Below are 15568 nucleotides of genomic sequence, written 5' to 3'. Positions count from 1 at the left end.
CTGAGGGATGATGACAAGAACTATAATGTAAAGTCTGAGGGATGATGACAAGAACTATAATGTAAAGTTTGAAGGATGATGACAAGAACTATAATGTAAAGTCTGAAGGATGATGACAAGAACTATAATGTAAAGTTTGAAGGATGATGACAAGAACTATAATGTAAAGTCTTAGGGATGATGACAAGAACTATAATGTAAAGTCTGAGGGATGATGACAAGAACTATAATGTAAAGTTTGAAAGATGATGACAAGAACTATAATGTAAAGTCTGAAGGATGATGACAAGAACTATAATGTAAAGTCTGAGGGATGATGACAAGAACTGTAATGTAAAGTCTGAGGGATGATGACAAGAACTATAATGTAAAGTCTGAAGGATGATGACAAGAACTATAATGTAAAGTCTGAGGGATGATGACAAGAAATAATGCAAAGTATGAAGGATGATGACAAAAACTATAATGTAAAGTTTGAAGGATGATGACAAGAACTATAATGTAAAGTCTGAGGGATGATGACAAGAAATATAATGTAAAGTCTGAGGGATGATGACAAGAACTATAATGTAAAGTCTGAAGGATGATGACAAGAATTATAATGTAAAGTCTGAAGGATGATGACAAGAACTATAATGTAAAGTCTAAAGGATGATGACAAGAACTATACATAAAGTCTGAAGGATGATGACAAGAACTATAATGTAAAGTCTGAAGGATGATGACAAGAACTATAATGCAAAGTTTGAGGGATGATGACAAGAACTATAATGTAAAGTCTGAGGGATGATGACAAGAACTATAATGTAAAGTCTGAGGGATGATGACAAGAACTATAATGTAAAGTCTGAAGGATGATGACAAGAACTATATTGCAAAGTTTGAAGGATGATGACTAGAACTATAATGTAAAGTCTGAAGGATGATGACAAGAACTATAATGTAAAGTCTAAAGGATGATGACAAGAACTATACATAAAGTCTGAAGGATGATGACAAAAACTATAATGTAAAGTTTGAAGGATGATGACAAGAACTATAATGTAAAGTCTGAGGGATGATGACAAGAAATATAATGTAAAGTCTGAGGGATGATGACAAGAACTATAATGTAAAGTCTGAAGGATGATGACAAGAACTATAATGTAAAGTCTGAAGGATGATGACAAGAACTATAATGTAAAGTCTGAAGGATGATGACAAGAACTATACATAAAGTCTGAAGGATGATGACAAGAACTATAATGTAAAGTCTGAAGGATGATGACAAGAACTATAATGTAAAGTTTGAAGGATGATGAGAAGAAATATAATGCAAAGTTTGAAGGATGATGACAAGAACTATAATGTAAAGTCTGAAGGATGATGACAAGAACTATAATGTAAAGTCTGAAGGATGATGACAAGAACTATAATGCAAAGTTTGAGGGATAATGACAAGAACTATAATGTAAAGTCTGAGGGATGATGACAAGAACTATAATGTAAAGTCTGAGGGATGATGACAAGAACTATAATGTAAAGTCTGAAGGATGATGACAAGAACTATATTGCAAAGTTTGAAGGATGACGACAAGAACTATAATGTAAAGTCTGAAGGATGATGACAAGAACTATAATGTAAAGTCTGAAGGATGATGACAAGAACTATAATGTAAAGTCTGAGGGATGATGACAAGAAATAATGCAAAGTATGAAGGATGATGACAAAAACTATAATGTAAAGTTTGAAGGATGATGACAAAAACTATAATGTAAAGTCTGAGGGATGATGACAAGAAATATAATGTAAAGTCTGAGGGATGATGACAAGAACTATAATGTAAAGTCTGAAGGATGATGACAAGAACTATAATGTAAAGTCTGAAGGATGATGACAAGAACTATAATGTAAAGTCTAAAGGATGATGACAAGAACTATACATAAAGTCTGAAGGATGATGACAAGAACTATAATATAAAGTCTGAAGGATGATGACAAGAACTATAATGTAAAGTTTGAAGGATGATGACAAGAAATATAATGCAAAGTTTGAAGGATGATGACAAGAACTATAATGTAAAGTCTGAAGGATGATGACAAGAACTATAATGTAAAGTTTGAAGGATGATGACAAGAACTATAATGCAAAGTTTGAAGGATGATGACAAGAACTATAATGTAAAGTCTAAAGGATGATGACAAGAACTATACATAAAGTCTGAGGGATGATGACAAGAACTATAATGTAAAGTCTGAAGGATGATGACAAGAACTATAATGCAAAGTTTGAGGGATGATGACAAGAACTATAATGTAAAGTCTAAAGGATGATGACAAGAACTATAATGTAAAGTCTGAGGGATGATGACAAGAACTACAATGGAAAGTCTGAAGGATGATGACAAGAACTATAATGCAAAGTTTGAAGGATGATGACAAGAACTATAATGTAAAGTCTGAGGGATGATGATAAGAAATAATGCAAAGTCTGAAGGATGATGACAAAAACTATAATGTAAAGTTTGAAGGATGATGACAAGAACTATAATGTAAAGTCTGAGGGATGATGACAAGAAATATAATGTAAAGTCTGAGGGATGATGACAAGAACTATAATGTAAAGTCTGAAGGATGATGACAAGAATTATAATGTAAAGTCTGAAGGATGATGACAAGAACTATAATGTAAAGTTTGAAGGATGATGACAAGAACTATAATGTAAAGTCTGAAGGATGATGACAAGAACTATAATGCAAAGTTTGAAGGATGATGACAAGAACTATAATGTAATGTCTGAGGGATGATGATAAGAAATAATGCAAAGTCTGAAGGATGATGACAAAAACTATAATGTAAAGTTTGAAGGATGATGACAAGAACTATAATGTAAAGTTTGAAGGATGATGACAAGAACTATAATGTAAAGTCTGAGGGATGATGACAAGAACTATAATGTAAAGTCTGAGGGATGATGACAAGAACTATAATGTAGAGTCTGAGGGATGATGACAAGAACTATAATGTAAAGTTTGAAGGATGATGACAAGAACTATAATGTAAAGTTTGAAGGATGATGACAAGAACTATAATGTAAAGTCTGAGGGATGATGACAAGAACTATAATGTAAAGTCTGAGGGATGATGACAAGAACTATAATGTAAAGTCTGATGGATGATGACAAGAACTATAATGTAAAGTTTGAAAGATGATGACAAGAACTATAATGTAAAGTCTGAAGGATGATGACAAGAACTATAATGTAAAGTCTGAGGGATGATGACAAGAACTGTAATGTAAAGTCTGAGGGATGATGACAAGAACTATAATGTAAAGTCTTAGGGATGATGACAAGAACTATAATGTAAAGTTTGAAGGATGATGACAAGAACTATAATGTAAAGTCTTAGGGATGATGACAAGAACTATAATGTAAAGTCTGAGGGATGATGACAAGAACTATAATGTAAAGTTTGAAAGATGATGACAAGAACTATAATGTAAAGTCTGAAGGATGATGACAAGAACTATAATGTAAAGTCTGAGGGATGATGACAAGAACTGTAATGTAAAGTCTGAGGGATGATGACAAGAACTATAATGTAAAGTCTTAGGGATGATGACAAGAACTATAATGTAAAGTCTGAGGGATGATGACAAGAACTATAATGTAAAGTTTGAAGGATGATGACAAGAACTATAATGTAAAGTCTGAGGGATGATGACAAGAACTATAATGTAAAGTCTGAGGGATGATGACAAGAACTATAATGTAAAGTTTGAAGGATGATGACAAGAACTATAATGTAAAGTCTGAAGGATGATGACAAGAACTATAATGCAAAGTTTGAAGGATGATGACAAGAACTATAATGTAATGTCTGAGGGATGATGATAAGAAATAATGCAAAGTCTGAAGGATGATGACAAAAACTATAATGTAAAGTTTGAAGGATGATGACAAGAACTATAATGTAAAGTTTGAAGGATGATGACAAGAACTATAATGTAAAGTCTGAGGGATGATGACAAGAACTATAATGTAGAGTCTGAGGGATGATGACAAGAACTATAATGTAAAGTTTGAAGGATGATGACAAGAACTATAATGTAAAGTTTGAAGGATGATGACAAGAACTATAATGTAAAGTCTGAGGGATGATGACAAGAACTATAATGTAAAGTCTGAGGGATGATGACAAGAACTATAATGTAAAGTTTGAAGGATGATGACAAGAACTATAATGTAAAGTCTGAGGGATGATGACAAGAACTATAATGTAAAGTCTGAGGGATGATGACAAGAACTATAATGTAAAGTCTGAGGGATGATGACAAGAACTATAATGTAAAGTTTGAAGGATGATGACAAGAACTATAATGTAAAGTCTGAAGGATGATGACAAGAACTATAATGCAAAGTTTGAAGGATGATGACAAGAACTATAATGTAATGTCTGAGGGATGATGATAAGAAATAATGCAAAGTCTGAAGGATGATGACAAAAACTATAATGTAAAGTTTGAAGGATGATGACAAGAACTATAATGTAAAGTCTGAGGGATGATGACAAGAACTGTAATGTAAAGTCTGAGGGATGATGACAAGAACTATAATGTAAAGTCTGAGGGATGATGACAAGAACTATAATGTAAAGTCTGAGGGATGATGACAAGAACTATAATGTAAAGTTTGAAGGATGATGACAAGAACTATAATGTAAAGTCTGAGGGATGATGACAAGAACTATAATGTAAAGTTTGAAGGATGATGACAAGAACTATAATGTAAAGTCTGAGGGATGATGACAAGAACTGTAATGTAAAGTCTGAGGGATGATGACAAGAACTATAATGTAAAGTCTGAGAGATGATGACAAGAACTATAAAGTAAAGTTTGAAGGATGATGGCAAGAACTATAATGTAAAGTCTGAAGGATGATGACAAGAACTATAATGTAAAGTCTGAGGGATGATGGCAAGAACTATAATGTAAAGTCTGAAGGATGATGACACTGATAATATCTCCAGCAGGAAGTTGATACCTGTGTCTTAATATATGTTAAAGCTGGCAAAACAAAGATCTTTCTTTACCATACAATCATTCTGCTTACATTTTACAAAAAACTGTAATGTCTTGTTTGCTTGTGTCCCGATTCCATTAAATGCAGAACAAGTATAGTTGTTGGTATCCTGACACTGGGCAGACTCAATCCTAAACTGACTTTGTACAACTCCAGATTCGGTCTTAAGAACAGTGTTGGTGCCTTCTTTCCTCCATGTTATTGTTGGTAGTGGGTTGCTGTCAACTTGACATTGGAAAATGGCTGATGAATTTTCATTGACAGTGTTACTATCCTGCACAGACAGGCTCATTAGTTTGGCTCCATCTGAAAGTATTGTCATGTGTATACTGAACAGTATATGCACTTACAACATCATAAAATCTCACTTGTTATAGCACACATATTGCATAGTTATTAATGTTAAGTTCAATAACATACAAAGGTATGAGTTAGTGTTAGCTAATGGAAATTTAAATTTGGAGGATAGAATAACAGAAAGTTATGTTTTCTTGCCTTCTACGGTTCATGTGTGTTAAAAGGTCAGCACGTCACAACCAAACCTGCCATATTTGTATACAGTGACAGTAGTGGGTCACACACAGATAGGGACTTTCATGGTTAAGGGTGTGAGTGGGTCTGGTGGGGGCTGGGTATTGCTGGGGGTGTGAGTAGGTGTGGTGGGGGCTGGGTAATGCTGTAGGTGTAAGTGTGTATGATGGGGTCTGGGTATTGCATTTGATGCAATTAATTGTATTTTCAAATATAAAATTCCAATGATCTATAAATAATATTGATTTTTAATACCCCATATATTCATGTCACATCTACCTAATGGCCAAATATAACAGCACTTGGCCAAATATAACAGCACTTGGCCAAATATAACAGCACCTGGCCAAATATAACAGCATATAACAGCACTTGGCCAAATATAACAGCACTTGGCCAAATATAACAGCACTTAGCCAAATATAACAGCACTTGGCCAAATATAAGCACTTAGCCAAATATAACAGCACTTGGCCAAATATAACAGCACTTGGCCAAATATAACAGCGCTTAGCCAAATGCACTTGGCCAAATATAACAACACTTAGCCAAATATAACAGCACTTGGCCAAATATAACAGCACTTGGCCAAATATAACAGCACTTAGCCAAATATAACAGCACTTGGCCAAACATAAGCACTTAGCCAAATATAACAGCACTTAGCCAAATATAACAGCACTTGGCCAAATATAATAGCACTTAGCCAAATATAACAGCACTTGGCCAAATATAACAGCACTTGGCCAAATATAACAGCACTTGGCCAATCAAATCAGGATGAATAGGATACTGTCTACATATATTTATTCCAATGGTGCTGACTGCATGCCACGAAAACAATTGGTTCAAGGTTTGTCTAGTTTCATACCTCTATCCATATTTTGATAGCACACCATCATCATTTGTCAAATACTGAATGACCAACATGCTAGGGTACTGTAATGCCAGGCAATTTATTACTGACAATTTGATGGCACACCATCATCATCTGTCAAATACTGAATGACCAACATGCTAGGGTACTGTAATGCCAATCAATGTATTACTGATATTTTGATGGCACACCATAATCATTTGTCAAATACTGAATGACCAACATGGTAGGGTACTGTAATACCAGGCAATGTATTACTGATATTAAAACATAAGTTAGTAACATTCTGACAATCCCTCTAATTTCAACTGAAAAGCAAGATCAAGTTGTGTAAGCTAACTATTTTGTCATATTTTAGACACAAAACTTCATGATTACTTAGAAGACCAACTTATCATAACCTGTAATCAAACTGATTTAGACATAAATAAAAAATACCTGATCATATATGGAAACTCGTATTGTAAGAAGCATTTGATTCAGAAAACAGGATGTAACCTAACTGCATCTATGATTGCTTTATCTGCCCTTTGTTATCCTTAATACCAATGTAACTTGATTTCTGTATCTGCCCTTTCATTACCCTTAATACCTATGTAACTTGATTTCTTTATTTGCCCTTTGTTACCCATAATACCAACGTGACTTGATTTCTTTATCTGCCCTTTCATTACCCTTAATACCTATGTAACGTGATCTGCCCTTTGTTACCCATAATACCAATGTGACTTGCTTTCTTTATCTGCCCTTTGTTACCCTTAATACCAATGTAACTTGATTTCTTTATCTGCCCTTTGTTACCCTTAATACCTATGTAAATTGATTTCTTTATCTGCCCTTTGTTATCCTTAATACCAATGTAACTTGATTTCTTTATCTGCCCTTTGTTATCCTTAATACCAATGAAACTAGATTGATTTATCTGCCCTTTGTTACCCTTAATCCTAATGTAAGCTGATATTTTTGTCTGCCCTTTCATTACCCTTAATGCCTATGTAACTTGATTTCTTTATCTGCCCTTTGTTACTCTTAATGCTAACATAACTAGATTTTTTTGTCTGCCTTTTCATTACCCTTAATATCAATGTAACTTGATTTATTTATCTGCCAGTTTGTTACCATTGATACCAATGTAACTTCATTTCATTATCTGACCTTACATTACCCTTAATACCAATGTAACTTGACTTCTTTATCTGCCTTTTCATTACTATTAATACCTATGTAACCTGATTGATTTATCTGCCCTTTCATTGACCTTAATACCAATGTAACTTTATTGATTTATATGCCCTTTGTTACCCTTAATACCAATGTAACTTGATTTCTTTATCTGTCCTTTCATTACCCTTAATATCTATGTAACTTGATTGATTTATCTGCCCCTTCATTACCCTTAATACCAATGTAATTTGATTGATTTATCTGCCCTTTGTTACCCTTAATGCTAATGTAACTTGATTGATTTATCTGCCCTTTCATTACCCTTAATTACACTTAATATCTGTATGACTAAGCAGCCAACAGCATAAAACAATTTTGCCCGAGTGTATCAGCAAATCAAGTTTTTGCAACATTTGGGACATTAGGGCCCAGAGTGTCCAAGCAGTCTATAGTGCTCACCATTCCAGATCACTTCTATCTCATGTCTATCTGTATGGGTTTGACTGTCAGACTTGGCCAATGTGGATGTGTGAGAAAGCTTGCCAGTATCTTCTCATGGGTCGGTGGTTCTTCCTGGGGTTTTCCTCGGCTTTTTCCCCCCACTAGTTATACTGGTTATCATGTATAGTCTATATTGTGCTGAAAATTGGTGCTAAACCCCCAACAACAACATTTGGTACATTAACCATCTGCTCTATAAAAGGCTTTGCAAGGATCTGAATGTGGCACAGGAACTCAAAAGAAGACAAAATTTGTATTTATGAGGTTTTAATGCATTTTAAAACTTGTAATATGGCTGTAACTACCTGCAGCTAAAATGTATCTAATGATTTACTTTAGATGGTGCCATTGGCTGCTGCTGTATCTAGTGAATGGCTCTAGATGGTGCCATTGGCTGATGCTGAATCTAGTGCCTGGCTCTAGATGGTGCCATTGGCTGATGTTGTATCTAGTGATTGGCTATAGATGGTGCCATTGGCTGCTGCAGTATCTAGTGATTGGCTCTAGATCATGAGATCGGCTGCTGTTGTATCTAGTGATTGGCTCTAGATCATGAGATCAGCTGCTGTTGTATCTAGTGATTGGCTCTAGATGGTGCCATTGGCTGCTGTTGTATCTAGTGATTGGCTCTAGATGGTGCCACTGGCTGCTGTTGTATCTAGTGATTGGCTCTAGATGGTGACACTGGCTGCTGTTGTATCTAGTGATTGGCTCTAGATGGTGCCATTGGTTGCTGCTGTATTTACTCATTGGCTCTAGATCGTGAAATTGGCTGCTGTTGTATCTAGTTATTGGCTCTAGATGGTGACATTGGCTGCTGCTGTATCTAGTCATTGGCTCTAGATCATGAAAATGGCTGCTGTTGTATCTAGTGATTGGCTATAGATGGTGTCATTGGCTGATGTTGAATCTAGTAATTGGCTATAGATGGTGCCATTGGCTGCTGTTGTATCTAGTGATTGGGTATAGATGGTGCCATTGGCTGCTGTTGTATCTAGTGATTGGCTCTAAATGGTGCCATTGGCTGCTGCAGTATCTAGTGATGGGCTCTAGATGGTGCCATTGACTGCTGCTGTATCTAGTGATTGGCTACAGATGGTGCAATTGGCTGCTGCTGTATCTAGTGATTGGCTATAGATGGTGCCATTGGCTGCTGTTGTATCTAGTGATTGACTATAGATGGTGCCATTGGCTGCTGCTGTATTTAGTCATTGGCTCTAGATCATGAAATTGCCTGCTGTTGTATCTAGTCATTGGCTCTAGATGGTGCCATTGGCTGCTACTGTATCTAGTCATTGGCCCTAGATCGTGAAATTGGCTGCTTTGTATCTAGTGATTGGCTCTAGATGGTGCCATTGGCTGCTGTTGTATCTAGTGATTGGTTCTAGATGGTCCCATTGGCTGCTGTTGTATCTAGTGATTGGCTCTAGATGGTGCCATTGGCTGCTGCTGTACCTAGTAGTTGGCTCTAGATGGTGCCATTGGCTGATGTTGTATCTAGTGATTGGCTCTAGATGGTGCCATTGGCTGCTGTTGTATCTAGTGATTGGCTCTAGATGGTGCCATTGGCTGCTGTTGTATCTAGTGATTGGTTCTAGATGGTGCCATTGGCTGCTGCTGTATCTAGTGATTGGTTCTAGATGGTGTCATTGACTGCTGATGTATCTAGTGATTGGCTACAGATGGTACCACTGGCTGCTTTGTATCTAGCGATTGGTTCTAGATGGTGCCATTGGCTGCTGTTGTATCTAGTGATTGGCTCTAGATGGTGCCATTGGGTGATGCTGAATCTAGTGATTGGTTCTGGATGGTCCCATTGGCTGCTGTTGTATCTAGTGATTGGCTCTAGATGGTGCCATTGACTGCTGCTGTATCTAGTGATTGACTATAGATGGTGCCATTGGCTGCTGCTGTATCTAGTGATTGGTTCTAGATGGTGTCATTGACTGCTGATGTATCTAGTGATTGGCTATAGATGGTGCCATTGGCTACTTTGTACTAGTGATTGGTTCTAGATGATGCCATTGGCTGCTGCTGTATCTAGTGATTGGTTCTAGATGGTGCCATTGACTGATGTTGTATCTAGTGATTGGTTCTAGATGGTGCCATTGACTGATGTTGTATCTAGTGATTGGCTCTAGATGGTGCCATTGGCTGCTGTTGTATCTAGTGATTGGTTCTAGATGGTGACATTGGCTGCTGTTGTATCTAGTGATTGGCTATAGATGGTGCCATTGGCTGCTGCTGTATCTAGTGATTGGTTCTAGATGGTGCCATTGACTGATGTTGTATCTAGTGATTGGCTCTAGATGATGCCATTGGCTGCTGCTGTATCTAGTGATTGGTTCTAGATGGTGACATTGGCTGCTGTTGTATCTAGTGATTGGCTATAGATGGTGCCATTGGCTGCTGTTGTATCTAGTGATTGGCTCTAGATGGTGCCATTGGCTGCTGTTGTATCTAGTGATTGGTTCTAGATGGTGCCATTGGCTGCTACTGTATCTAGTCATTGGCCCTAGATCGTGAAATTGGCTGCTTTGTATCTAGTGATTGGCTCTAGATGGTGCCATTGGCTGCTGTTGTATCTAGTCATTGGCTCTAGATCATGAAACTGGCTGCTATGGTATCTAGTGGCTGGCTCTAGATGGTGCCATTGGCTGCTGTTGTATCTAGTGATTGGCTCTAGCTGGTGCCATTGGCTGCTGCTGTATCTAGTGATTGGTTCTAGATGGTCCCATTGGCTGCTGTTGTATCTAGTGATTGGCTCTAGATGGTGCCATTGGCTGCTGCTGTACCTAGTAATTGGCTCTAGATGGTGCCATTGCCTGATGTTGTATCTAGTGATTGGCTCTAGATGGTGCCATTGGCTGCTGTTGTATCTAGTGATTGGCTCTAGATGGTGCCATTGGCTGCTGTTGTATCTAGTGATTGGTTCTAGATGGTGCCATTGGCTGCTGCTGTATCTAGTGATTGGTTCTAGATGGTGTCATTGACTGCTGATGTATATAGTGATTGGCTATAGATGGTACCACTGGCTGCTTTGTATCTAGCGATTGGTTCTAGATGGTGCCATTGGCTGCTGTTGTATCTAGTGATTGGCTATAGATGGTGCCATTGGGTGATGCTGTATCTAGTGATTGGTTCTAGATGGTCCCATTGGCTGCTGTTGTATCTAGTGATTGGCTCTAGATGGTGCCATTGACTGCTGCTGTATCTAGTGATTGACTATAGATGGTGCCATTGGCTGCTGCTGTATCTAGTGATTGGTTCTAGATGGTGTCATTGACTGCTGATGTATCTAGTGATTGGCTATATATGGTGCCATTAGCTAATTTGTACTAGTGATTGGTTCTAGATGATGCCATTGGCTGCTGCTGTATCTAGTGATTGGTTCTAGATGGTGCCATTGACTGATGTTGTATCTAGTGATTGGCTCTAGATGGTGCCATTGACTGCTGCGGTATCTAGTGATTGGCTATAGATGGAGCCATTGGCTGCTGCTGTATCTAGTGATTGGTTCTAGATGGTGCCATTGACTGCTGTTGTATCTAGTGATTGGCTCTAGATGGTGCCATTGACTGCTGCTGTATCTAGTGATTGGTTCTAGATGGTGCCATTGGCTGATGTTGTATCTAGTGATTGGCTCTAGATGGTGCCATTGACTGCTGCTGTATCAAGTGATTGGCTATAGATGGTGCAATTGGCTGCTGCTGTATCTAGTGATTAGTTCTAGATGGTGCCATTGACTGCTGTTGTATCTAGTGATTGGCTCTAGATGGTGCCATTGGCTGCTGCTGTATCTAGTGATTGGTTCTAGATGGTGTCATTGACTGCTGATGTCTCTAGTGATTGGCTATAGATGGTACCATTGGCTGCTTTGTATCTAGTGATTGGTTCTAGATGGTGCCATTGGCTGCTGTTGTATCTAGTGATTGGCTCTAAATGGTGCCATTGGCTGCTGCAGTATCTAGTGATGGGCTCTAGATGGTGCCATTGACTGCTGCTGTATCTAGTGATTGGCTACAGATGGTGCAATTGGCTGCTGCTGTATCTAGTGATTGGCTATAGATGGTGCCATTGGCTGCTGTTGTATCTAGTGATTGACTATAGATGGTGCCATTGGCTGCTGCTGTATTTAGTCATTGGCTCTAGATCATGAAATTGGCTGCTGTTGTATCTAGTCATTGGCTCTAGATGGTGCCATTGGCTGCTACTGTATCTAGTCATTGGCCCTAGATCGTGAAATTGGCTGCTTTGTATCTAGTGATTGGCTCTAGATGGTGCCATTGGCTGCTGTTGTATCTAGTGATTGGTTCTAGATGGTCCCATTGGCTGCTGTTGTATCTAGTGATTGGCTCTAGATGGTGCCATTGGCTGCTGCTGTACCTAGTAGTTGGCTCTAGATGGTGCCATTGGCTGATGTTGTATCTAGTGATTGGCTCTAGATGGTGCCATTGGCTGCTGTTGTATCTAGTGATTGGCTCTAGATGGTGCCATTGGCTGCTGTTGTATCTAGTGATTGGTTCTAGATGGTGCCATTGGCTGCTGCTGTATCTAGTGATTGGTTCTAGATGGTGTCATTGACTGCTGATGTATCTAGTGATTGGCTACAGATGGTACCACTGGCTGCTTTGTATCTAGCGATTGGTTCTAGATGGTGCCATTGGCTGCTGTTGTATCTAGTGATTGGCTCTAGATGGTGCCATTGGGTGATGCTGAATCTAGTGATTGGTTCTGGATGGTAACATTGGCTGCTGTTGTATCTAGTGATTGGCTCTAGATGGTGCCATTGACTGCTGCTGTATCTAGTGATTGACTATAGATGGTGCCATTGGCTGCTGCTGTATCTAGTGATTGGTTCTAGATGGTGTCATTGACTGCTGATGTATCTAGTGATTGGCTATAGATGGTGCCATTGGCTACTTTGTACTAGTGATTGGTTCTAGATGATGCCATTGGCTGCTGCTGTATCTAGTGATTGGTTCTAGATGGTGCCATTGACTGATGTTGTATCTAGTGATTGGTTCTAGATGGTGCCATTGACTGATGTTGTATCTAGTGATTGGCTCTAGATGGTGCCATTGGCTGCTGTTGTATCTAGTGATTGGTTCTAGATGGTGACATTGGCTGCTGTTGTATCTAGTGATTGGCTATAGATGGTGCCACTGGCTGCTGCTGTATCTAGTGATTGGTTCTAGATGGTGCCATTGACTGATGTTGTATCTAGTGATTGGCTCTAGATGATGCCATTGGCTGCTGCTGTATCTAGTGATTGGTTCTAGATGGTGACATTGGCTGCTGTTGTATCTAGTGATTGGCTATAGATGGTGCCATTGGCTGCTGTTGTATCTAGTGATTGGCTCTAGATGGTGCCATTGGCTGCTGTTGTATCTAGTGATTGGTTCTAGATGGTGCCATTGGCTGCTACTGTATCTAGTCATTGGCCCTAGATCGTGAAATTGGCTGCTTTGTATCTAGTGATTGGCTCTAGATGGTGCCATTGGCTGCTGTTGTATCTAGTCATTGGCTCTAGATCATGAAACTGGCTGCTATGGTATCTAGTGGCTGGCTCTAGATGGTGCCATTGGCTGCTGTTGTATCTAGTGATTGGCTCTAGCTGGTGCCATTGGCTGCTGCTGTATCTAGTGATTGGTTCTAGATGGTCCCATTGGCTGCTGTTGTATCTAGTGATTGGCTCTAGATGGTGCCATTGGCTGCTGCTGTACCTAGTAATTGGCTCTAGATGGTGCCATTGCCTGATGTTGTATCTAGTGATTGGCTCTAGATGGTGCCATTGGCTGCTGTTGTATCTAGTGATTGGCTCTAGATGGTGCCATTGGCTGCTGTTGTATCTAGTGATTGGTTCTAGATGGTGCCATTGGCTGCTGCTGTATCTAGTGATTGGTTCTAGATGGTGTCATTGACTGCTGATGTATATAGTGATTGGCTATAGATGGTACCACTGGCTGCTTTGTATCTAGCGATTGGTTCTAGATGGTGCCATTGGCTGCTGTTGTATCTAGTGATTGGCTATAGATGGTGCCATTGGGTGATGCTGTATCTAGTGATTGGTTCTAGATGGTCCCATTGGCTGCTGTTGTATCTAGTGATTGGCTCTAGATGGTGCCATTGACTGCTGCTGTATCTAGTGATTGACTATAGATGGTGCCATTGGCTGCTGCTGTATCTAGTGATTGGTTCTAGATGGTGTCATTGACTGCTGATGTATCTAGTGATTGGCTATAGATGGTGCCATTAGCTAATTTGTACTAGTGATTGGTTCTAGATGATGCCATTGGCTGCTGCTGTATCTAGTGATTGGTTCTAGATGGTGCCATTGACTGATGTTGTATCTAGTGATTGGCTCTAGATGGTGCCATTGACTGCTGCGGTATCTAGTGATTGGCTATAGATGGAGCCATTGGCTGCTGCTGTATCTAGTGATTGGTTCTAGATGGTGCCATTGACTGCTGTTGTATCTAGTGATTGGCTCTAGATGGTGCCATTGACTGCTGCTGTATCTAGTGATTGGTTCTAGATGGTGCCATTGGCTGATGTTGTATCTAGTGATTGGCTCTAGATGGTGCCATTGACTGCTGCTGTATCAAGTGATTGGCTATAGATGGTGCAATTGGCTGCTGCTGTATCTAGTGATTAGTTCTAGATGGTGCCATTGACTGCTGTTGTATCTAGTGATTGGCTCTAGATGGTGCCATTGGCTGCTGCTGTATCTAGTGATTGGTTCTAGATGGTGTCATTGACTGCTGATGTCTCTAGTGATTGGCTATAGATGGTACCATTGGCTGCTTTGTATCTAGCGATTGGTTCTAGATGGTGCCATTGGCTGCTGTTGTATCTAGTGATTGGCTCTAGATGGTGCCATTGGCTGCTGCTGTATCTAGTGACTGTTTCTAGATGGTCCCATTGGCTGCTCTTGTATCTAGTGATTGGCTCAAGATGGTGCCATTGACTGCTGCTGTATCTAGTGATTGGCTATAGATGGTGCCATTGGCGGCTGCTGTATCTAGTGATTGGTTCTAGATTGTGCCATTGACTGCTGTTGTATCTAGTGATTGGCTCTAGATGGTGCTATTGACTGCTGCTGTATCTAGTGATTGGTTCTAGATGGTGCCATTGGCTGATGTTGTATCTAGTGATTGGCTCTAGATGGTGCCACTGACTGCTGCTGTATCTAGTGATTGGCTATAGATGGTGCCATTGGCTGCTGCTGTATCTAGTGACTGGTTCTAGATGGTGCCATTGGCTGCTGTTGTATCTAGTGATTGGTTCTAGATGGTGCCATTGGCTGATGTTGTATCTAGTGATTGGCTATAGATGGTGCCATTGGCTGCTGTTGTATCTAGTGATTGGCTCTAGATGGTCCCACTGGCTGCTGTTGTATCTAGTGATTGGCTCTAGATGGTCCCAT

The 15568-nt window shown here is 39.3% G+C and overlaps 1 protein-coding gene across 1 annotated transcript in view; it reads right to left on the bottom strand.

Moving 5' to 3' along the window:
• Positions 1-5034: 5034 nt before the first annotated feature.
• Positions 5035-15568, bottom strand: part of LOC149795973 (cell adhesion molecule CEACAM5-like) — a 54603-nt gene continuing 44069 nt past the window's right edge. The window contains exon 5 of the mRNA XM_089963906.1: positions 5035-5372. Coding sequence (XP_089820032.1) covers positions 5035-5372 — 338 coding nt within the window. The remainder of the gene's footprint in view (positions 5373-15568) is intronic.

Source organism: Sinohyriopsis cumingii, chromosome 7 (genome assembly GCF_028554795.1).
Source record: "Sinohyriopsis cumingii isolate HCF-2022 chromosome 7, ASM2855479v2, whole genome shotgun sequence".
Lineage (NCBI taxonomy): Eukaryota > Metazoa > Mollusca > Bivalvia > Unionida > Unionidae > Sinohyriopsis > Sinohyriopsis cumingii.
The sequence above is the reverse complement of the archived record's forward strand: the minus strand, read 5'-3'. Positions and strand labels throughout refer to the sequence as shown.